Raw genomic sequence first — 26,113 nt, forward strand, 5'->3', positions numbered from 1 at the left:
TAAAATAGAATGAAAGGAATAAGAGAGGTGAAAGGGATTGTTAAACAGACAACACAACCAAAACTCAAATGACAAAGGGACCAAAATAAATGTGTATGGTGGTTTTCTCTATGAGAGATCCTGAATACACTCTATAAATATGGAATCACCAGTGTCAGAGTTGCAAAGGACTGCAAAGATTATTCTATCTCACACCCTTCAAACTGGATTTTAAATTGAAAAACTTGACCAGTTAGGCTTAAAATGTTTCAACTGCTTGTTGTATGGTTGCTTGCCTTGGTGTGAAGGTTCTTATGCTGCATAAAATTAAAAATGCATTTAGCTGAATGCTGGTTATATTCAGCAGATAAGTAGGCAAAACAAGGCAAGTGAACAACATTAAAATAATTAATTTGCAGCTCCATGCACTTCCTATAGCAGTAGGAACTATTAACCACTTTTTCTCATTATCATTAAGAAATTTATGGGTTATTTTCAGACTTGGTTCTGGTGTCACATATCGTGATCTTATCTAAAATACAAATCTACAAAATTCACATTTTATATAAAATAATACTTTAGAGGATGTAAGAGGTAGTAATGAAACAGGAAAACCAAACCATTTAAAATCAACATCTTTAATATATCAGGTAGCAAGGAAGAATATTTTATTCATGACAACTACTTAAATAATATTTACACCTTTATGGGCACATGTATCTACACTTGTACATCAAAGTATTTTTGGAAAGAAAAGTCATATATATTATTAAACTAATGTATAAACACATAATAGAAGACCAAATACATCCTGGGCCATAGTTTTACCACTTCTAAACTCTTATTTAAAAAAAAAATACTGGTAATTTAACTCACTATTGTCTTCTAAAATGTATTATTCGACTTGTAGCATGGTAAACTAAGCTGCCACCATACTGACTTAGGGATTTTTAAAGGGTAACAAATATTTTAAAAACTTAAAACATAAACTTTTCTGTTGGAGTTTCATATTTGCTTGGAATGTAAAAGAAGAAAACAAAGAATTTCATTTTCTGCTAGCTGAAAGTTTTGGGGTAAACTTAGTTTTAAGATGGGTCTTCTTTCAAAGGTTTTAAATACATTTCTGAGAGGGTACTGACAAAAAGTTGATCAATTTCATTTTCTTGATTTTGAAGTGATTTATCTTAGATTTCCTTTTGAAATGCTTCTTCCAAATTTTCTAATCATGCTTGGCTTTATTTTACAGATGTTTCTTTTATATTCTAGAGAAGAAAAACAAAGATGCATAAATATGATAAAAGTATCATTCAAAAGGCTTTCACCATTCAATTTATGTTTATTAAAAATTATAATCGTAGGAAGAAAAATTTACACTTGAAATTTGTACTTGTTAATTAACATAATTTAAACTATAACAACAAAGAAACATTAATACCTTTGGTTTACAAGTTGTTCACCAAGTTTCTCTATATTGCAAACTGAAGTTTCAGTGAATGAGTGCACACACACAAGACACGTACCGAGCAAAATCATGGAGTAAACTACTACCTACATTCACTTTCTTTCCTTCTGAGTAATAAAAAGACTTTATATTTCTATAAGCATTTGCTCCCTTTCTTTCTTATATCACCAATTTTTCTCATTTTTTGGATTATTTCCCCAGGGCTTTTAAACTTCCATATTTTTCCAATTTAAAAGTATCATTTGCATCTAGTACTTGCTAAAGGACTGAATCTGATCCCACAGTCCTTTTTCCTTTCAATGCCACTTCTTAAATGTGTTTCATTTATGCCCATTCTTCTGGTTCATCACCTTTCAAAATGATTCTCTACTCAAAATGTGGCTACAACAGAGTGTCACTGACTTTTTTCAGGGTCCATCTAATTGCTTATTCATTTTGTTCATCACATTAGGTTTCAGTTTTAGAGACACACATTTCTTATTTCTCTAACTGCTTATTCAACAGTAGTTACCTTCTTTCCCACTGATGACCCTTTGGTTTTTCACTTGTACACTGTTCATTGGAAACCTCAATAGAACACATTCTAAGGAAGGCAGTCTCTGTTCTCTCTTACTTTTTTTCTTGTGTGTACTTGGGCATTTTCATTTGGATATGGTAATGTATATAAAATATTATCTACCCTTACAAACTATTACCTCTTTCTAAGTGCTCCATTATCCTTAACAACACATAATCTTTTTATTTTGCATTAGTCCTTTTTTCCTCTTTGGCAAGCACTGTGGTTTAGTATCATCACCCACTTTTTCCTCCATCATCTCTCTTTATACATGACATATTTGATATATTTTACCCTATACTTAGACAATAAGAATATTAGAAAAATTTCTATGATTTGAGAGTTTTCATAAATTATTTGGTTGTAGAATTATGATATCCTGAAGAAATTTTTCAGGAGTCCAGTGGGGCAGTACACATCTATACACACTGTTAAGCATTACTGAATACAGTAAGTTAAACCAAATAACCATAGTAAATTTTACATTTTAGTACCTTGTTTTCTGATTTTTAAATTTGCACGAAAGGCATTTCCATGGAACTTAAAAAACTGCCACTAGTTACTACAGGAAGCAAGCATTTTACAGATACAGTTTGGCAAACTTATTGAGAAATTTTATATCACTCTAATCAAAGAGCACTGACAGGAAAAAAGTAACAATTGTTTTCATACTATTCTTAGAAATACTCGTTATCATCTCATGAGACCCCTTTAAATTCCACCTGATACAAGTTCCTTTAGAGAAAAAACAAACTGGATTTTATTGAACTTTGTATTCATCACAGGACCTAGTACATGGTGAACGCTTACTAAATGAATATTTTCTTAATGAAATCTCAGGAACTGTAGTAACAGAGAGACAGAATTCTGGCCATTGAGGCCTGGGATCTGGTTGGCATGATATACTTCTAGTTTAAATGAAGTATCTAGTTTTAATTTTGTTACAAGAACTCATGTCATTCCCATATGCTGTTGAGGGAATATAGTTACCTCCATTAGTATCTTTTCCAACTTTCCAATGGCAGTTACAATATGACTGTAACTAGCTAGATATAGATTAGAGCCTGGGCAATAGTTACACGAATGAGTCAAAGGCCAAATTATTAAAAATAATAAGCTAAGAGAAAAATTTCAAGTGGGTATAGTTTATTTGTAAAATATACTTAATAAACTTATTACATAATACATTTAGTTAATTACTTCAATTATTAGCTAAATTATTTACCAATTCTTCTGCAATATGAGGCAGTATGGATAACAGAAAGGGTGTAGAATGTACAGTTGGGAAATCTGGTTCTGAGTTCAGGCTCTACCAAATATCTTTGTCATCTTGGGTATGTGTGTTTTACATTTACATTTTGTCTCTTAAGTTTTCTTACCTACAACATGTGGATAATGACACTTGTTCTATCACATAATAAAGGTGATAATAGATAAAAGTAGATTCTTATGAAAATACTGTAAGAAATACAAAATACTAAAATATAAAATCTAGGTAGTCATGTCATTAAATATCAAATTAAGAGCAGAGACATACCTATTGTTGGTCTGTTTTCTTGTAAATGCTTATCGCTTGAATTATCTTGTCGAACACGTTTGGCAAATCCAGAATTAACCTCAGCAGTTAATGAAGTATTTGATGTAGAACTTGCGGGAAAGAAATTATTTAAGCATTTTTTATAATCTAAGTTCTAATTCATATTCTATATGCAACAATAATTAGAGAAATAAAATACAAAAGTATTAGGCTGTGAAATCCCACAGAAGTAAGTGAAGGTACTAAATACATTTTTAGCTTACAGAGAAATCTAGCTGTGTGTGATTTTAATGATGTTTATTAAAATTGGACATTATGATTGTAGGTGTACGTAACAATTCTGTAGCAGAATATTACCAGGTTGCTCTGCTGGAATATAAGTGAACATTATTACTTAAAGTGTAAAAGGTAAATAGCACATAGTCATAAGAGGTGAAAAACTAAGCTCATGTTATAAATTTGGAGGAAGAACCCCAATCTGAAAAGTATAAACAAATGAGATTGTCTGAAAACCTAATTTTAAATCAAAGCATGGTAAAAGACTGAAAGTCTTCTTTAATTATTACAATTATAGAAACTGAAATGAAAAGAATGACCTATTTTAATTTGCTCTAGCTTCAAAAATGTAATGACTCTTATATTGTTAATGGGTCAAATTTCTAACTCAATTTGAGTTGACAAACTACTAAACACCTATTAATATTATGGCCTCATGTTACAGGATATACAAATAAGTAAAGCACTAATACCCCCTGTCTTGAAAACGTATACAAGGGACATATAGTGGAGATGAGGAAAAAATAAGACAGAACCCACGAAATTGTATAAAGTAAAAACATAGTGCCAAGGTTTTTATTCTATAAGGAGCTATAGATTCCTGAGTTTAGAAGAAGAAAGAAAAATGGAAAGTTTTGTGGATGTGATGAGTTTGATCTGGGCCCTGAATAACAGTAATCCTTGCTAGCCCTAAAGAGGATAGAGTTTTAACAGGCAGGGCTGGGGGCTGGGTGGAGGATGAACATTCTCCTTCCACACTGATTCAAACAAATTAATTCTAGGGAATTTCTGACTAATAAAGATACTATACAGTAATCTCCTCTTATCCATGGGGGGATACATTCCAAGACCCCCAGTGTTAGCTGATATCAAGGATAGTACCCAACCCTGTATATGTTTTTCCCTATGCATATATACATATGATAAAGTTTAATTTATAAATTAGGCACAGTAACAGATTAATAAAAATAATAAAATAGAGCAATTAGAATATAATATAATTAAAGTGACATGGATGGTCTAATAAATGTTATGTAAATGTGGTCTCTCGCTCAAAGTATCTTATTGCACTATTATATAATCACCTATTTTTGAATGTGGTTGACCACCAGTAACTGAAATCACAGAAAGCGAAACTGCAGATAAGCGGGGACTCCTCAGTTGTAGTAGTGAAAAAGACATAATTTAATAAGATATAATCATAAATTCTATGCACAAGTAACATACGAATCACAGTAGCCCCCCTTCCTAAATTGTGATAAATAAATTAAGTTGCTATGATTCTGTTTTGAATATTAAACATCCTTTTTTTATAAAGTATATATCAGCTGTCCAAGGCAGAAATTCTTTTTTGGTCATTTGGTAAGTTTTGTTTCTTCAATTATGAAGATCAATGTTATCGGTTACTATCAATAAATGTTGCTTTTTCTTACAATTTATCTCAAAATGGTCTTTATTATTTTACGGTATGATTCTTTGATTAGTTCCAGGACCTTACCTTTGACGCATAGCATGCTCTTACTTGAAAAATTAGGCTTTTGAATAAATCTATTTGATTAAAACTTCTATTTCTAGGAATAAAATCTAACCTCAAGAAAAGAAATTGCATATTTGCATATATGTAAAATATACTCAAACATTTTTAGGATTTAGATAAAATAGTTCACTGATGAAACCTTTAACATTATGTTCAAAGTTAGATCATAAAGTACAGAGACTTAAACTTGATGATTGTGAATCCAAATTATAATGAAGACTATACTGAAAAGAAATCCAAAAAGACTCTGCCAAATATATTTCCATAACTACTTTTTATTTTTTTAATTTTTTTCAGAAGGAAAAGGTTAGCTTTATGTCATAGGACCAGGATAAATCACTAAGTAAAAAAGAGGCAGTACCAAGAATAAAATTCAAGTCATGTGACAGCACTTTGGAAAATCTACACATTTCTATAATAGAAGTCTTCTAAAGAACTAGTTAAAACATACCATTCCTTAATTAGTGGATATAAGTGAGGCTACCAGTTGCATAGACTGGTAACTGACTGTGCCATGAGGGCCACAGCCAGTGAATAAGGTCAGCAGTTACTCTTTGAGGACTCTAGCACACTCAGGCAATAACCCATACCCGAGTGTGACTCTGGCCTCCATGTATATTTCTGTAACTATTAATAAAAAGTTAAGAATTAACCTTTTGCTCCCTTACATAGGTAGAATGTTTCTGCTCAAAAAACATAATATATCACATACTTTTTTTGATTTATGTAGAACATTTCTGACAGGTAATCATACTCTTTCAGTTAAAATAATTTCTAGTTGGAATCATTAGACATCTTTCAAAACAAATAAAAAACCAACCAAATTAAATACAAAACAACCCACAACTTTGATTAATATAATTTATAAATAATATCTAACATATATATATATATTGTATTTGGTAGGGTGATTCATTTAGTGAAATAGTCTGCTATAGCGATATTAAATAAATTCTTAAAATTAGAAAACTAATATTCCCAATGAGAGTATTAAGAAAAAATTCAGTTTGGTAGGTTTTAGATATCCAGTGCTTTTGGACTCTGATACTTTCTCAGGGAGAAAAACTGATGCAAAATCACTAAAATAAATATACATGGAGTCTTCCCTTCTTTATTTTTTAAACAATATTAGAATATATATACACCTAAATAATATATAAAGCTGCTAAGTGGAAAATACCAGAGTTTATTATTCTCAAGTTCATGTAGCTTTAATTGGGGAAAAGGAAGATTTTTTAAAAAGTAATTATGTACATTTCTAGCATTAATCTCTTTTAACCTTAGCTAATGGCAGGATCTAATTATTGGTACCAGAGGGAATGTAATAGAGCAATTAATAGGCTATAAGACATCAAGTTAGTTTCTTTATATGTCCTTTTATATTATTTCACAATATTAGATACTCACGTAGAAGCCCTTTAACTCATCTAAAACCACTCCAAATATTACAACTTACATACCTGGACATTTCTTTAAAAAACATTTCATTTGATAATGACTTTGTTATGTTTACATTTAAAATTTATTCTTAGCTATAAAATTTTGCCACATCTTGGTAAACACAACATGCTATCAGTAAAGGAACAGAAAAAACCACTAACATTAATTAATGAAACAAATGACAAAATTGTCAGATTGTAAATTAGTAATAAGGTGGATGAAACAGATGACGGTGGTTAGCTAGGCTCACTCATGAAATAACTGACTCTTATATGTAAGCCAGACTAACTGCACAACTCAAATTCGTGCCTCAGCAAAATACAAATTTGTAAATGTCATGGATAGTCAGAGACATTTATGAAAAACAAATCCATGAATTTTCAATTTACATATGCCAAGGCTCTGCTGTACTGTTTTGGAGGAGCAAAGGCAGATCCTAAACTCACCTATGAGAAGGCACTCTAGGTAGCACAAATAAGTGGGGTTATTTGTAAATTGATTTCCTCTAGCCCAGATGATAACAGGTCCATGGTGGAAAATAAATTTCAAAAGCGTTATCTTAAGGTTTTACACTCTTCTCCCCATGATCACATGACAAAGAAAAAGAGGTAGAGGAAGTAAGATGCATTTCACGTTTATTCAGTATATTTAGTCAGTGCATCTACTTTGCAGGAAATAATGGATATAATCATGGACTCCATGTCATATAACTCTGTATAATTAAGACTTTATCTCTGGTTTTTAGTTGTTTTACTACTATGTATCTAGGTATGTTTCTCAGTATAGTAATCCTGCTTATGCTTTTGCAGCATTTCTCAAATCCGTGATTCCATATCTTCTGTTAATTTTGGAAAATTATTAGCCATCATTTCCTCAAATACTATTTTTCCCCATTCTTTCTCTCATTTCCATTTGAGATGCAAAATACATACATTCTGGACCTTTTAAACCTGTGTCCCATATGTTTCTTTCACTCTTTTCCATCTTTTTATCCTTTTGTGCTTCAGTTTGGATATTTTTCTATCAACCTATATTTTAGTTCACTAATACTCTCTTCTGCTATGACTAATCTGCTAAAATGATTTACTGAGTTCTTAATTTCAATAAATTCTATCTTTTCAGTTCTAGAATACCCATGTGATTCATTTTAATAGAATCTGGTTCTTTGAAAAATTTTCTCTTATCGATTTTATTGAAATTAAATGACTTAAATGTTTAAAATTCCTAATAATCCCATTATCTACATCACTTCTGGATCACTGTTTCTTAATTTGTTTATTTTTGTTTTCCTCTTGATTTTTAGTCATTCGGTCCTATCTTCTGGCATATTTAGTAATTTTTAAGTGCCAAACACTGATATAAAAAACTGTAGAGGCTCCAGATGGTATATTCTTCCAGAGATGATTTAATTTTCTTACTGCAAATGGGAAGAGTAGAGATAGATCTTGATTCAATCAAGGACTGAGTTGGTCTAAGGTCCATTTAAGACTTTCAAGAACTGGTCAATTTCCAGTTTGCCCTTCAGGGATCTCAAATAAAACCCTGGGGTGTTTAACAAGGCCTCTTTTTCATGATGTTCCCTGAACCCCAATTTCTGAGTCAAAGCCCCATAAGAATGTCAAAACTCTGTTTAATACTTTAGAGCCTCTTGGAGGTTACTTTTAGCTTGGTTTCTTAGCCTTTTTATTCCACAAAGTTTAGAACTTGCTCAATACTTTGAGGATGATTTTGTTTCCCTAGCTCAATGAGACTACTTATAGTTCTAAGCTTGTATTTTCTTTTTGGCCTCTATGGCCTTATGGCATGAATTGGCAAATGCTAAATGAAAAAAGAGGCAGAGAAAGCCTGGCTCTCTATAGCATGTTTCCCTTTTCTCTGGAATCTTAGACCCTCAAGTCCTTGCTGCCTTGGTTGTTCTCTAGTGCCTTCAAGCAGCTGTTGTATTTTATCCAGATTTTACAGTTGTTCTTGATGGGTGGCCTAATCACAAGCTACACTGTCATAGTCAGAAACAGAAGTCTCCTCAGTCATATTTTAGTCATATATAAAAATCCATTAAAACAATGTGATTCTGAGATGGAAGAAATTCAATAATGTCTAAAACAAAAAATAACCAAATGAGTAAATATTGTCAACCAAGGTTAAAATTAAGAGACACTTTTTAAAGCTAGAAGACTTTTCAATTTATTTTTAACAATCTGAAATATGGAATAGTTTATGTAAATATCAAGTGAAATACTTGAACTTTTTCAAGATCTCCCTTTGAAAACATAAATCCAGTACCTCATTCAGAGCAATTTATCATAAGTATGCTTAAATATGAATTGACAGCCTACTTATAAGAAATAAAAAAGAGCTATAGGAAACAAAATATCAAGATGACCTTATATAAACATAGAGACTGAGCCAGTTCATGTTTAATTGTACCTTGTTAATTTTCGTTTCCTTTTGGCAGCAGCAGTCATCGCCATGTAGGATGGCACTATGCTTGGTATAGGCATAGAATGCTTAGTTGATAATGAAGACGGGTCAAGCCTGTATATTAAATAGTGAAAAATACAAAAGAATAAATTTGATTTATACTATGGAGAAAAAAGGGGACAAACATTTCCATAATTAAAAAACCATTTGGTATTAGTGCATAAAGAAAAACATTCTTCTATATTATAAAACTTCCCGTTTGTCCTGGAGTTTCTTAGATTGGGTGTGATTATGTACATGAAATGAGAAGGATAGGTTTGCTTCAGAGTAAGTTGAGGTTTGCTAAACATCAACAGAAACTGTGGAATTTCCTTCAGTGAAGATATTAATGAATAATAACAAATATGATAATCCTTCAATGATGGCTTGTATTATCTAACTTTGGAGTAAGAAGAATAAATTAAATATATCTTAAGGTCTCTCCTAGCCTAATGAGAGTCAACTGACTTAAGATATCAAATTTAAGACTTTCAAATATTGTGTTAGAGAGAAAGATAATTAAGATTTAATGAAAGTAAAACACTGTTTTGTAATCAAAATAGCACACACACTTGGTCTATGAAATAGACTTCAAATATAGCTAAAAAAGAAAAAGAAAGCCAATAGTTTAAAGGCTATATTAAAAAAAAAAAAGAATTGGCATTAATAAAAAAAAAAAATTAAAAAAAAAAAGAATTTTGTACCGTTGTAAAATGTTTCTGCTGTCATTTGGTAGTGATTCTTGCTCAGAAAATTTACTCTTCAAGTTCCTGGTGACTTCACATATAGTAAATGTTGAGTCTAAATCCTCCTGTTCACATTCTGTTCCCCTGTTAAGATGGGTATCTACGTCACACAACATCTTCGGAGAATTATTACTATTTATATTTGAGCTGACAGCCTGAAAACTTGTAGTATGTGATGATGGTTTCATTAAGGTCACTGTAGATGGATTTTGAGAAGTTTTTCTACAGTCTTCTGGAGTATACACAATAGGTTGAAGCTCTTTGCTGAGAGAATCATTGAGCTGCGTATTTTCAGACAGTGTGGACTTTTGAGTATGTTGTGCTCTGAAGGGAGAAGGCATTAATTTTCTCCGAGTTCTTTTTTGTGGAGGAATTTTAAGCAGATTGGATTCACTTGAAGATGTGCCTGTTCAACAAAATTAAAAAGATGCTCAATATCCTAAATATGAGGTACTTTTATGTAAACTGATAAAAATATGCAGAAAATAAATTGGAAGGGAAAAAACATGGTTTATAGCTAAACATTTTAAATAAAATTAATAAATTTTATATATATAATATATAAATATATAATAAATAAATATAACTCATTATGAAGAGATTCCATAACAGAAAATAAAAATAAATTGCTAATATCAATATTAATTTACAGATACAGCTATCTTGAGATATTGGGTAATCAGAAAACAAATTTCCAACCAATTCCAACAAAATTCACAAGCAATTTCCAGCTTTCACATTTGATTTGAGTTTAAAATAACAAACAAGTACTCAACATTTGTAGGTACAGAGATTAACATTTACTGTACTGTAAAATATCACAAGTTTATTACTAAATGAGTGGAAGCCTAGTCTAAATTAATAAGAATGCCAATAATCAGTAAAATTCCAGGTGAATGAAAGAATTGTATATTATGATGTTGGGTATGTACAGTTGGCCCTTGGTAGCTGTGGGTTTTGCATCCATGGATTCAACCAACTACAAATCAAATATATTCAGATAAAAACAATAAAAACAATACAGCAACAATAAAAATACAAACAAAACCATATAACAATTATTTACATAGCATTTACATTGTATTAGATATTATGAGTAATCTAGAGATGATTTAAAGTATACGGCAGGATGTGCATAGGGTATATGAAAACAATTTGCCATTTTATATAGGGAACTTGAGCATCTGTGGATTTTGGTATCTGTAGGGGTTCCTAGAACCAATGCCCCCATTCCCAGGGTACTGAGAAACAACTATAACTAATTAAACATTCTAGTTGTTTGTCTCCTGTATCATATATAACTCACAGGTTTGTAAAAAATAGATTTAATAGCAAAGATAAATAAACATAATTCAAAGAGCTCAGAGTATTTTGACCATTACTAATCTGCAACAGCAAATCTCCCATATGTCAAGAGGTCACCAAGTTTGATGATCTTTCCTCAGTGTTATCCTACAGCTTATGTAGCTTTTCAAATTATACCTCTACTTCTCCAACATCTGTGTTATTCTCTTCTTGCCTAAGGAGCCATATTTGACCCTACAGTTGTCTTATTCTACACACACTCTCATATTTCTAATTATCCTTTTACCATTACCTTCTTAGTCACCTAGGTCCCAAATAACTAGATTTTTTACCTTTTCCATTTCCTTTGAATTTCCCAACCTCTACCAATTTCACTTTTCTTACACTTACATTTAAAACAAATTCTGATCATGTTATCTTTCTTTTTTTTTTTTTTTGGATTATGTTGTTATCCTTCAAATTAAATACTTTTAGTAATCTTTAAACAGAAACATAACATCCAGACATTTTTAGTAGGGGAACTCTTGGTCCTTGGTCCAAAATTAAGAGGCAATTTTTTTCATTAGAACTTGAGTATGAATCATTAAATATCATAATCCTAAATTTAGTATTTAATGCTTATTATTTAAAAACACAAACACCTACTAAGTACCTTTTATTAATGCCCAAAATAATGAATTGACTACATATGTAAAAATAAACCTGATCAACTCCAGTGTGCTTGTCTTACATTTTTAACTTTTTTCTACTCTGCCTACTTTATTCTGGTAAACTTTTTGGTGCTTGACATGAAGTGCCTTTGCTTAGAGTTACAGTCCATGGAAGAAAGCATAATGTGTATGTCAGCCCATATTTTTAAATCATAAAGTAAAATTTCCAGTTGATATTTATTTATTTTACTACATAATACTAACTTAAATAACACTGAAAGCAGAAGAAAATAAGTACTATGTATTTCAATAAAGCAATTCAATCAAGTTAGAAAATACATTTATAGCAATCACCAATAGTACATGCATTATTCTTATTATGTTAGTTGACAATAGACTCTGCTATGGCTAGGTTGACAATTACCCTCTAGGAAATACAATTTAAAAACAGGAAGAAAAATATGATCTCTGTTTTACCAAGGAATTTTACTTTTCTGAGAACTAGATAAATGAGATCCAGATCTTAAAATAATTTTCCACTCCCTTTAACATGACATTTGTCAAATTTTCCATTACTAGATATTTTTATACTAATGCTGCAGTGTAAAGACAGTTACTTTTCTCCACTGTGCTGCTACCACCAATTTGGTGGCTATTAATAGCTGGAAGATTAACTTCTTTTCCCATGAGAGGCAGCAGGAGTATGGAGGATAGAAAACGACATCGAGGATAGAGAACTGAATTGGGAGTCAGGAGACTCGGATTCTATTTCTGGCTCCACCAATGACTCGCTGAGTGACCTTGGGCAACTCACTTAAATAGTGTGGGCATTAATAACCCCTAGGAAAAAAAGATATTAGCCTTTTATGTATAGGGAATTTTCTAAGATTAAATGATAAAAACACTTTGGGTGCAAAGAAAGGCTCTGGAAATACAAATATGCTTCAGTTGTTAGCATTACAACTTTCACCTGAAAAGTTATAATTTACTTTCTAATCATTAATAACTAAAATTCACTTATTTCTAAAATAATACATTTCAAACAGTGTCTCACTTTCAGTTTATCAGATAGACAGTTTATCAAGACTGATGATAAAGTGTAATATAAACCAAAAGTATCACTAAAATAGGCATATGTAAGTGTTATTTGCAAATACAGATTTCATAATGACATTCTAAAATTGAGAACACAATGGAATGTGAAATCTCAAGTGGTAAGGATTATATAGAGTCATTACTTTTTTTGCACATATCTAGAGGGAATAATCTCTGGGAGTGGCAACTGGGTATCAAATTTGGTATGATCAGACTGACTAACAATATGTCAGTGAAAGGAATAGTAATGTCACAATGATATATCTTTAGCCATAATTCTGCTCTCCTGGCAGGCTATGATAAGCTGAAAGAGAAACACGGAAATATGGTAGTTAATATGGACTAACATCCAATTGTCTTACTGGGCGTAGAAGAAGAGATGCTACAGGCCCATAGCATGTATGAAATACAAATCTAAAGGGTTTTTTTCTTTTTATTCTCTCAATTATTAAATTCAGATAAAATAATAAGAAGAGGGCAGAAGGCAGATGGTCAATTCAGGACCGCCTAGGCTGACTAGTTGCTAGGAAAGATTCAGGAGATAACTACAGCAAAAACAAAATTTTAAAGTTTAAATAAAAATTCAACAGTCAATCCTCTGTAACTATAAGTATAAAAGGATAATGACTCCACTTATTAATGAAAATTAAAAGAACACAATAAACTGGCATTTCACTCTGAATATGATTTTTAGACTATATAAATATAATTATATAACAAATAATTATTCTCCTTTAGCTAAGTTAAGTAATAGAGCACCTTAAGTGGGAATGGCAACTGGAGAGTGTTGGGGTGGGGTATCAGAGTTTAACAGGCTATAAGAACTATTAGATATGCTAGGTTTATGCTTATAAACGAGATTTGCTGTACTTTTCCATTAGAGGAAAAGGGTATATAGTAAGTTTCCAGAAGAGCAGGAGTGAGACAGCTGTACAATTTCCCCTGATTCAGCTTGGGAAAATACTATCTAACAAGATTCCATAATTCTTGTGCCTATCCAGTAGAAGTGATATAGAAGGAACTTGAAGGCAGACTACAATTCCTTTAGAAGGTTTCCATAAAATGAGAAAAGGAATCATGTAGTTGTAGGCTGTCAGAGCAAGGGACCCTGATAGATGATGATAGTGAAATACCCTAGCAATGTGAGTACTACACAGGGGGGGACAGGAAATTAAAAATGCACTGCTGTAAGGAATGCTGTTGCAAACTGGGATAGGGAAGGTTGGCAGCCACTTGGGAGGTAGCAGGGCTTCTCTCCAGGGTCTATCTAAGGAACGAGCCCAGTGCATCATATACTTGCATATAGGAGGTAACGGGTAGCAATGTATCTTATGGTTTCTGAATGATTTTGCTATTTCTATATCATCTCTTAGGACTTTAGCTCCCCAACATGTTGTAAGTGTACTGCATTTCAATTACTCTGAATGGTTATGACCCATGGGATATAAGCAAACAGAACTTTTGCATGTCAAGACATTTAAATGAAAAAGATCACTACTACTATTTTGAATCCAGGATCAATGTTTGTTTTATTTATGAAAGGAAAAAAAGTTGCAGTAGCTATGGTACCAGAGTAACATTCTAAGAGGACTACTCCTGCATAAAAGGAATTCACTGTTCATCTAATATTTGTTAAGCTCCTGCCATATTAGTTAAAGCAGTAAATACCACAGTTAAGAATTTACATTTTTGAGGGAAAAAGGCAGATGACAGTAAACAAAATAAATTAAGATGATAATACATGAATTGTAAAGACAATAAAGCAGAGAAATGGAATAGAGAGTGATGGGAGATAGGAGGGGTGTTTTAACTATGATGGCCAGGAAGGCCATTCTAAGGATAGTATATGTGATCTAAGACTTGAAAGGCTATGAAGGAGCCAGCTCTATGAGATCTGGGGAAAGAGGTGGAGAAAACAATCTGTACAAAAACCCAATGAATTTGTTGAGCTGAAGGATGAGAGAGGAGGCTAGTTTAACTGAAGTACAGTAAGTCAGAGGAAGAATAGAAATGAGAAGAGGCTAGAGAGATCAAAACAGGCCAACTTATGTTAGGATTTATGGACACGATAAGAGTTTGGATTTATTCCAAGTACAAAGGGATATCTGTGGAGGATAAATAAGTATGGATATAATGTGATCTGGCTGATTGTTTAAGAAAAGGATTGTTTTGCTTGCTGTGTGGAGAATGGAGTATGAATGGACAAGAGGGGAAACAGGGAAATCAGTAACAAAGTTATTGCTATAGCTCAGGCAAGAAATGAGAGCTTGGACAAGAGTGGTAGCAGCAATGCAAAGATGTAAGAAGGATATTATACTTGAATAATCAAATAAATTATATAAAGTAAATCCACAACATACTTAATGACATCCATATGTGTGCTAGCTGCCTTATAATAAGAAACAAAGATACGGAGTTCAATGGAGCAGTATATATTCTACATAAGTAAGTCAAGAGAAATTGACAATTCTCGATAAAGCCATGAACCATTTACACATGTGTCATTCCCTAAAATTTGGCACTCTTTTATTTAGACATCCCTTTTCTCCTATCCCCATTCATCAGGCTTGAGGTCCTGTACTCTATTCAAGAGCTCTGATCCAAGTAATTGCAGGAGCCTTGGAATCTGCCTCTTTTCCTCTCTAGTTTAGATGATCATACAGACTTGAGGCAGCAGAAACTCTTTGGAGTTGGGGGTATGATTTCTCACTTGGGATGATGAGTGTTATTATCATGCTGAAGTAGGAAAAAGGAAAAAGGGCAGTAAGGATAAGTAGGAAATGGTTCTAGAACAAGAGTGGCAGACAGAGAAGGTATTAAAAATGAACTTTGGCTCCTAGGAAGTTGTACAAAGGGCAATTAGAAGGTAAGATTTAAGTTAGTGGAATGATGTGGAAAGGGTATCTCTTTTTAGGCCAGGCACCCTACTTTCTCTGCAAATTCATCTCAAATTCATCCCAAACAACTAAACAGATTTATATTCAGTTCTCGGCATAGATATACTGTGATTTCAGATATAAAGTCTAACTGCTTCTCCCCAAATGTGTAATTTTTGCATTCAATTCTTTAAAAAGGAGCCTATGTATTTTAATACATGTTTAGTGAAGGTTGAAAATGCAAAATGTAGTCTTGTACTGAATGAGTTTTGACCAAAGAATGTACTTGCTATTAAAATCTTTTCTTTTTGATAGGGGAGAAAGTTAGAAAGGCGCTGAATACTTGAGGAGTTTCTCACTAGAAGAACGAGCACTTAGTTGGCTTCTTCGTGCATGTCTCATTTTAGAAACACCCATAGTACAAGAAGACATATGAAGGTTAACTCTGCAGAAGTTTAACCAAGATGATAACCTGAGCAGAGGCATCTAACTCCTATTCAGATTGCCTTTAAAATGACCCCATGATAAAAATAGGAGAAAACTTGCCCTACTGTTAGTAATGGGAGAAGAGTATCATCTGCATATCAGAACATTAGAGGACTTTCTGAAGGATACTGCATAGCTAGGACAGGAATAAAGGATGGCATGGAGGAGAATAACTTGTAATATTCCCTATCCTTCATCCATCAGTCCTCTATGAAGGAGTTAAATAAACGACACTGGCAAATGTCACTAAAGTCCTTTAAATTAGGACCAGGGATGATGGTATAGGTGGCAGGGGGGAGAATGGGTGAGATAAGGCTATGGGATATAGTAAAGTGGCAACATATGAACACTAGTAGTAGCACTAAGAGGCCCTAAAATTCAGTCCTGCCTTAGCTGCTTCAGTGCAGAAAGAAACACTAAACAGAAAGTATGCAACCCTGTGGGGCTAGCTCCCATCACTGGTAGCCATACCACACATGGATGAGATGCTCTTGGGCAGAGAGACAAAATTTCTAGCTGAGACTACCTGTGGCTCTGATTCTTTTCCTATACTCTCTGGGCTATTGGGTACGTAGACAGGAATTTGTTTTTCTCCCCTAATTTTCCAGGAAAAAGTATGCTTGTAATAAGCAAACAGAAAACTCTTTGGACCTATAAAAGGAAAATACAAAGGAATGGCAGAGCTGGCATACAAACTCAGGCCTTCTGACAATCCAGATACCAAACCCTTCACCACCACATGATTCCAAGCCCCCACCACAAAGATAATTAAATCAATTAGGTAGTGGCCAAATAAAACATGGAACATTCACAGTTAAACTGATATTTAAAACAATGTTTTACAGATTAATTGACAATACAGAAAAATGTTCATTAAATGAAATATTAATATTATACAAAGTTTATATACAGCGTGATCCCAATTTTGACAAAACAAAACAAAAAATAACCAAAAACAAATTAAAGCATACACACACAAACCCTACAAGCAAAAAAGGGGGAAAAAGTCACAGAAAACACAAAATTCTTCAAAATATTAACACAGGTTATAGCTGACTGGGAAAATTCTGAGTGATTTTATTTTCTTCTTTATACAGTTGATTACATAATAAATATATCCTCTTCTATGAAGTCACAAATGATAAAAACTAAAAAAAAAGAAAAAGAAACAATGTCTGGGGTGGGGGGTAGAAAGTCAATAAAAAACCAGCCCTTTCAAGCCTCAAATGATTTCAAGAACTGAAGGTATGAGGTTATCTCTGAAAGCAGAGAGCGGAGATAAAAACAGAATTGACTGAAAGTCTGTATAAGGAGGTTGGATCCCCAGACTCTCTTTACCCCATCAACCATCACCTGCACTGCCAAGTGACTGCTCCTTTGTTACCCTGTTAAAAGGCATGAGGTTTTACTTTCTGGATAGGTTGTAGACCGGTGCCAAGATACACAGCTGACACCAGGGGGATTATGTAATTCCTTGATAATTAATGAATGTATGTATGTAGATTTTCCTCCCACATCTCTAAAATACTGGTAGCAAGATTTATATACTCCCTAAATGGAAAATCAAAAAGTTCTTTTTATGTGAACCTTGAAAATAAAAAAGATCCAGGTACTGACATTTGCAGGTTCCTCAAAATTGACTAGCTTTCTGGAGATCACTATAAGGCAAAGTTTTGTTTAATTAGCCCAATCCTAGTCTTTGTAATACTCACACATTAAAAGTTTAGGAAACATTTAAAAAATCATATTTATATGATACTTAAGGCATGTTATATAAAACTAAAAATGTGCATGCATTTCAGGATAAAGCGGTTAGTGATCTACTCATCTGTTCATGCATTATGGCTACAGATTCCTGCTTCAAAAAGTTTGTTTACTCTAAGTCCATAGACAGACTTAAAAAGGACGTCAGACAAAAACAATTTGTTGAGACTGCCAAGTTTTAGAAGCCTCTCAAAAGACTTAAGTATTGAAACCACTTTTAAAAGTAACTGTGGATGCAAGCAATGAAGTAGTGGATTAGACGGAGAAGGAATACAAGTATTTAGTAGTACAGTTTCTAAAACAATGTTACATGGATTACCACATACATACATTAATATTCATGTATTTGTGTATTGTATAAAATAGGCTGTTAATATAAACCATAGCTTAAAATCAACAACGGTGAAAATCATTAAAAAAATAGAATTAATTTGCATGAACCACTAAATTACATTTGCTAAGTGGTTATAAAAATTATGAATAAATATTTGGTGATTGGTTAAGTGGTTAATGAATAAGTGAACAAAGTTCGGATATTCACCTGCCATTTGCCATCTCTCTCCCAAACTTCAGGGATTTTAAGGAATATAATTGACTAATGGCAGTGTAATACAAGCAACAAACTGGGCATGTTGACTTTGATAATGAAATATAGGAGAATCTGATGTAGAAGTATCTGAAAAAGACCTTCAATAAACTGAATGCCTATACCTCAAGAGAAACATCTAAAAATGTATTTATTGGTGGTATTGCTCTTTAAGCTACTTAAGTCTACCTGTAAGCACAACCAATAAAAATACAATATTTGTATCTTTCCAATATTTTACTTCTTCATGAAGTCTATCCCACAGATTTGGCTGAGGACTCTGAAATGTTTCCAGTGAAAAGCAGAAAAAAAGAAAAGAGAGTTGTTTCATGTCTGCCTTCCTAAAAATAGTTTTAAGAAATGTGAGTATATTCTTACTTTTAAAAAATGTTTTTAATAATCTTTTATTTATTATAAGATTTTCCCTAAATAGGCTCTAGAATTAAATGTTGCACATAATAACGTATGTATAAATATAAAGTGACATTACATATATGTATTTTATATACTATATACTATATACATGTCACTTCTTACCTGATCCTACTAAAATACATTAGCAAGACCAGGGAGGAAGAAATAAGGTTATGGTGCAAATGAGCTAAATCTTCATCTCTAATAATTTAGAAGTTATAACATCTAAATATTGATGAATCAAAAAGCAGCAGTACAGCATAGAGCACACTGTTTAGAAATATCAGGTATATTAGCAGAATACCATTCATTCATGTAACAAGAACAAAAAAATAAAAGAAAAAGAAAAACAATTGTATTCCCTAAATTTTTTGAAATAAAAAAAGATAAATATTAGGTAAATACTAAAAGCTTGTTATAAGTCATCCAACATATATTCCAATAAAAAATAGAAAAAAACAGATTGGTTTTATATCTATTTTCCTATGGATAGTTTTAAGAAATATCACTATCTTTTTTCCTTTAAAGAATTCTTTTAATTATTATAACAAATGTCTTATTCAATAAATGGTACTGGGAAAATTGGATATTCAAGATGGATTGAAGACCTAAATGTAAAATCTGAAACCATAAAAATTCTGGAAGAAACTGTAGGAAAAAATTTAGACTAGGACTCCAAAGGCAAATATAGCAACAACAAAAATAAATGGGACTTAATGAAATTAAAAAGTTTCTGTGCCACAAGGGAAATAATCAACAGAACAAATAGACAACATACAGAATATGAGAAAATATTCACAAACTACATATCCAACAAAGTGCTAACATCCAGAATCTACAAAGAACACAAACAAGTCAGCAACGAAAAAACAAATAACCTCATTAAAAAGTGGGCAAAAAATAAATGAACAGTTTTTTCAAAAGATATACAAATAGCCAGTAGACATATGTAAAACTGCTCAATATCAGTAATCATCAGGGAAGCGCAAATTAAAGCCACAATGAGATACCATTTTACCCCTGTTAGAATGGTCATTATTAAAAATAAAAAAAATAGATGTTTTTATAAAGAAATGTCCTTAAATTAGTTAATTTTCAATGACAAGTCATGTCTAATTTTAAACCAAATGCCTGGTTTCACTCCATCCCTACTACAAGAGAAAAGCAACTTAAACAAAAATGTTTCCTAGTAGCAAAAAAATGAAAGGCTTAAGTAATATAAACTCTTACTTACTTTATGATATTCCTATGTCATAGTTATTTTGTAATCTATTTGCCTTTGTTACTGAATCTCTACTTTAAAAGTTTGGCCATAACTACTAATTAGTTATAGACCACCAGGCAAGTGGGGATCCATCTCATACACGGAACTAGAATTTAGTACTAGATGGTCTTAGTGGTCATTTAAAATTTCTTATTTTATAATTTGCCACTCACAGTAAGAAAATGACATGCTCAAAGTTATAATATCAATTATATTTGTTGTTGGCAGAGTGGGTATGACATTTCCTGTCGTCCAGTTTATTGCTCATTTGCTAGGTGGAAGTGAGGTAAAGAAACCAAGCAATACAAAGTAATAAAATATAATTGACATAATGGAGACTTAAAACATTTTCTTCACAGACCCCAAAATATGAAAAGGCAATATACCACTTCATCCTCCCAAACGATGTCCTAACTATTGTTACTTAAAGGAGAAAGGAAGTGGATGAAATATGAATACTTTTATAACTTAAAATTAGTTTACATAAAAATTAAAAACCATCATGAATAAGAGGGAAAAAAAGAAGAAAAAATACATATAACATATTTGGCAAAGGGTTTGGAGCTCGAATATGGGTATGCATGTGTATATATATGTGTAAGTCTGTCTATCTGAAAGAACTCTTGCAAAATAAATAAGAAAAAAGATAACAAAAATATGGCAAAGGAAATGAACAGGTAATTAATTCAAAACAATTACAATTAGACAAAAAGCATATAAAAATGTTCACCTTCATTATGCATTTATGATGGTAGACTGTACAGTTATAGTAGCTTTTTAACTCATATAAAATGCTTTAAAAATGTACATTGTCTTTGATCTAGCTATTCTACTTCTAGAGGCTTAGCCTAAGGAAATAATTAGACAAGTTGCAAAATAAATACTTATACACAGATGTTTAGTGGAGTGTTGCTTGTAACAGAATAAAGTGAAAACAATGTTCATTAGTAGGGGATTAGATAAATTTAATATACAGCTATTAATATGACTTAAATTCATATTTGTTGGTAGGAAAATGTATCTATAACAAGTGGTTCAGTGAAATAAAGCTGGTTATCAACTGTATGTATAATGGATACCATTGTTTTTGTTTCAAAAAGCAAACTATATATGTATGCTTAAAAAAAGTCCAGTAGGCTATTAAAACAAAATATTAATATAAACCAATGGAAGATATCTTATTTCTTTTGCCTTGACTTTTTGTCAAATTAAAGCAAACATATATTGCTAAGATAATAACAAGGTTAAAGCACTAGTGAAAGGAGCAAAACACAAAAATGAATTATTGAAAACATTGTTTCTGTCAATGATGTTAAAGTTTGTTGGGAAGAGGGAAGGTATGGTGTGAAAAATTCTATGTATTAGAATAAAAAAAAGCCATGGGAATCCAAAGGAATACGTTCAGGCAAAGGAGAGATGATCCATTAAAGAGAAGGTTTGGTCAAGAAGGTAGTACTTGAATTAAACTCTCATTGTGGAGAACGATTTAATACTTTGGGATGTGGAATGGAGGGAGAAGCAGCAGCATTTGAGATTGATGGAAAACTTGGAAATTGCAGAGTCAAGAAACAGAAAGCATGTTTAAGAGAAGACTGGGGTCCCAGGTGCCGGATCAAAGTGTGTCTGTAGCTTGACATTGGACTGAGAAAGCCTCTGAAGGTTCTCCTAAGAGGTCTGCACTTTATTAGGAAGAGCACCTTGGTGGTAGTGTGAAGGGTAGATTGCAGAGGGAATAGACAAGAGAAATGGAAACTAGTTTAGATGTCACTATAATTATTCATTTTTTACATAAAATTTTCTCAAAATGTTTTAAAATGAATTAAGGAACATCATTCTTTCCTCTCCCTTTGTTTTAAATCTCTAAAACACAACTACTAACTAACAATTCATGTGATCTCTTAAGAGGAGGGGTCTATATTTGTTTTTCAGCTTTTTGACATATTTCACAGATGGTTTTTTTAAATAAAGAGACTAGATAATTTATCATTAATGAGTTTAGAATCCTCTCTCTTAAAAACTGGGCAGGCCTTTGTGTGTGTGTGTGGGGGTCAGCTTTTGATGTGCCATATCATGTGTACTGAATGATTTTACCGAGAGGAATTTATCAAAAGCTTAAGACTGCAAACGTTAAAAGATTTACAAAGCAGTACGTTAGAGTAAAAGCAGAATGCAGTACTTAGCAAACATGAGTCACAGGCTGCAAAGTAGGGTTCATGACAGGGAAGCATTGATGAATGGGATTAGAGCTAACTGAGGTTTGGTACAAAATGATGGCAAGGATTCGTCTTTTGCTAGCACTTCTGTTAATATGTATGTAAGGAGGTATTTTGGGAAACCATGCTAAATCAAAATTAGTTGGCAAAGTTCTAAAGTGAAATCAAGTATTAATATATGCATTTCAATAAACACTTCTAGGCTACAAATGATTGATACAATTACTGTACTAATCATAAATCTGGATTCTTTTTAACAGCCTGTGACTCACGAAATTCATAGTTGCAAATGATACAGGTGAATGCATTTTAACTATTTACAAGATATATAACCTTAAGGTACCGCTAAATTAACCAAACTATTAAGCATTTCATAATGCACTTATGAGACACTATTGTAGTTATTATAATAGTGCCTATATAGGTAATATCAGCTATACATAAAATATTACAAAAAGAATACATTCTCTCATGTGTTAAAGAAGTATTACAGTCATTTAAATTAACCCAGCAGTTTGAGTAAATAGAGCAATCATAATCTTTTGATATTTGTCTCTGTGGGAAATAGCATATATCATGTTTCCCTCTCAGTATCATTTCCCCAATATTCACACTTACTTGTGTTGGAAAAAAGGGACAATGCAAAGAACCTTTTAATTTACAGCAGTATTTTCGGCTACAGATGAATAACTAAATACTGTCTTATGTACATGGGGACTAAGGGTCAAACAAAATGTATTTAGGGCTACAAGCATGACTTCCACGTCTACTGGTAACAATGAGATTTTATTGCCAAAAGGGGAAAAATACAAAAAATTTAGTTTATAAACATTTCTGCTGCTTTACACTTGTAATATAGGGAATTAGTATAGAGATTTACTATTTTTTTACATGTAATTTTATATTCAAGTAATTTTAGGAAATTTTATATTTAATCAAAATATCTGTACTATAAGAAAATGGCTCTACTAGTATCTTTTCTTTTATTGTGCTTTAAGATAAAACCACTGACACGGGGTGCAAAATTTTAAAAAAGGAAAGGCTAGAGACAGAAATATTACTAAATGTGAGTTTCCAGATGGATAATGAGGAAATCTTGACTTTTCATTTAATGTCAGAAATTTTATCAGTTCCATAAATAAACCTTGCAGTCAGCACCCCCATCCTGCACAGCACTCAGGAGTATGCTTTCTTTTTTCCAGACCCAAAATAGGTGCATATTTTACTCCAAGTCAATAGACTTGTAGTTTGGAGATAAAGATTTGAAGTCAAATAAATATCTATCTAAAAATCTAAAGTATCGATATAGGCAAAGTATTAAAAATAGCAAACTTTACAAAGTTAATTTCTTCTGAGTAAGAAGTAATATAGGCTTATTAATTTAAGAAAAAAAGTCCATATACCAAAAATATATTATATGTTGGGATATCTTTAATAATAAATGTACAGGACATACAAAGAAAACTCTGAAATGTTGCTGAGGAACATACAAGAAGACATGGATATAGAGAGACAACCTATTCTAGAGTGTGACAATTTGACAGTGGAAAAAATGTGAAGACTATTAATTTATGAAAATTTTAAAAGATTTTAGTTCCTTGGAACTAGAAAAACTTGTGCTAGTATTCATTTCTTAGGTAAAGCAAAGAAAAATTTAAAAACAAAGAATAATGAAGGAGGACTGCCACTGCTACATATCCAAAAATGCTGTAAATTATCAGATATTAAAATAATAGCCACTAGTGCTAGGATAGACAAATAGACAAAAGAATAGAAATTCAATAAACAGAATTACATACGATCACTTACTATATGTAAAACAAAGGTTCTATTAAGGATGAACTGTCAATATATAAATACAATAATGATCGGCTCTCTTAGGGAAAAAAGATTCTTGCTTGTCATCTTACACCAAAGCAAATTAAGAGAAAATGAAAAGAAAAATTTTAAAACTTGTGGATGGAAAGGACCTTTGAAAAGTGATTCCAAAGGCATTGAGAAAAAGAAATAAAGAAGAAGAAATTTTACTATATAATAGTTGTAAAATTTCAGCATTAAAAAGGATACCTCGGCCGGGCGCGGTGGCTCACGCCTGTAATCCTAGCACTCTGGGAGGCCGAGGCGGGTGGATTGCTCAAGGTCAGGAGTTCGAGACCAGCCTGAGCAATGAGCGAGACCTCGTCTCTACTAAAAATAGAAAGAAATTATCTGGCCAACTAAAATATATATAGAAAAAAAAAATTAGCCGGGCATGGTGGCGCATGCCTGTAGTCCCAGCTACTCGGGAGGCTGAGGCAGTAGGATTGCTTAAGCCCAGGCGTTTGAGGTTGCTGTGAGCTAGGCTGACGCCACGGCACTCACTCTAGCCTGGGCAACAAAGCGACACTCTGTCTCAAAAAAAAAAAAAAAAAAAAAAAAAAAAAAAAAAGGATACCTCAAACAAAGGTAATATTAAGCGATAAACTTGAGGGATATAATTATTCCATGTATACTACAAGAAAGAGTTAATATCCCTTGATGATTTCATCCAGTCTGATGGCTTTAAATATCATCTAAATGTTAAAAAACTCTCAAATTTATATTTCAGCTTAGACTTGTCTCCTGAACTTCAGATTCTTAACTGCCTACATGATGTCTCCACTTGGATGTATCTTAGACAAATTTAACATGCCCCAAAGTGAACTGAATTTCTACCACCTCCATCTTGTCAACCTGCTCCATCTGAAGTCTTTCCTCATCTCTTTGAAGGTGACTCCATTGTTTCAGACGCTAAATTCAAAAATCCTAGACCTAGTCATCCCAATCCTTTCTTTTTCTCATATCCTAAATTCAATTTGTCAGGAAATCTTGCTGGTACTGTCCTCAAAATATATTAGAATCTGACCACTTCTGATCAACTATACTGCTCCTAACCTGGTCTGAACCACCACCAACTTGTACTTGCATTATCGCAGTAGCTTCCTAATGTTTCAACCCATGCCATGCTACAATCTATTCTCAACACAGCAGCCAGATGGATCTTTTAAAAACTCTTTTAAAAACATGATTAAGATATGTTATTTTTCTGCTCAGATCATGCCCTGGCTTCCAGTTTTATTCAGAGTAAAAGATTAATTAAATCCTTATAATAACCTACAAGATCTACCTTCCTTATCTCTACCATCTCCTCACTATCTACTTTCCCTCTTTTCCTTTGTACTAGTTATATGTCCTCTTTGCCATTCTTTCAATATGCCAGGCCAAATTCCTGTATCAGAGATTTTACACTGTTTATTCCTTCTACCTAAAAATGATTCTTCTTCTATATACCTACTTAGCTAATAAACCCTGTGAATTCCTTCAAATTTTATCAGTGAGATCGTCCCTGACCATACTATTTAAAATAGCAAACTCTCCTCCCTGTCCCCACTCCTTTATTTCTTTACTCTAGCATGTACTACTTTCTGAGATTTTATTTATTTTACTTA

General features: G+C 32.4%; 1 protein-coding gene and 1 non-coding gene across 2 annotated transcripts in view; both read right to left on the reverse strand.

Moving 5' to 3' along the window:
* Positions 1–1,158: 1,158 nt before the first annotated feature.
* The window catches only part of KIF18A (kinesin family member 18A), a 66,311-nt gene continuing 41,356 nt past the window's right edge, over positions 1,159–26,113 (reverse strand). Inside the window, exons 13-16 of the mRNA XM_069469749.1 lie at positions 9,952–10,399; positions 9,215–9,322; positions 3,535–3,644; positions 1,159–1,241 (exon numbers count right to left, since the gene is read on the reverse strand). Coding sequence (XP_069325850.1) covers positions 1,159–1,241; positions 3,535–3,644; positions 9,215–9,322; positions 9,952–10,399 — 749 coding nt within the window. The remainder of the gene's footprint in view (positions 1,242–3,534; positions 3,645–9,214; positions 9,323–9,951; positions 10,400–26,113) is intronic.
* Positions 5,831–5,960, reverse strand: LOC138385604 (small nucleolar RNA SNORA3/SNORA45 family). Its single transcript, XR_011233824.1, has one exon. It is a non-coding gene; the product is annotated as a small nucleolar RNA SNORA3/SNORA45 family (small nucleolar RNA).

This window comes from Eulemur rufifrons, chromosome 6 (assembly GCF_041146395.1).
Source record: "Eulemur rufifrons isolate Redbay chromosome 6, OSU_ERuf_1, whole genome shotgun sequence".
Classification (NCBI taxonomy): Eukaryota; Metazoa; Chordata; class Mammalia; order Primates; family Lemuridae; genus Eulemur; species Eulemur rufifrons.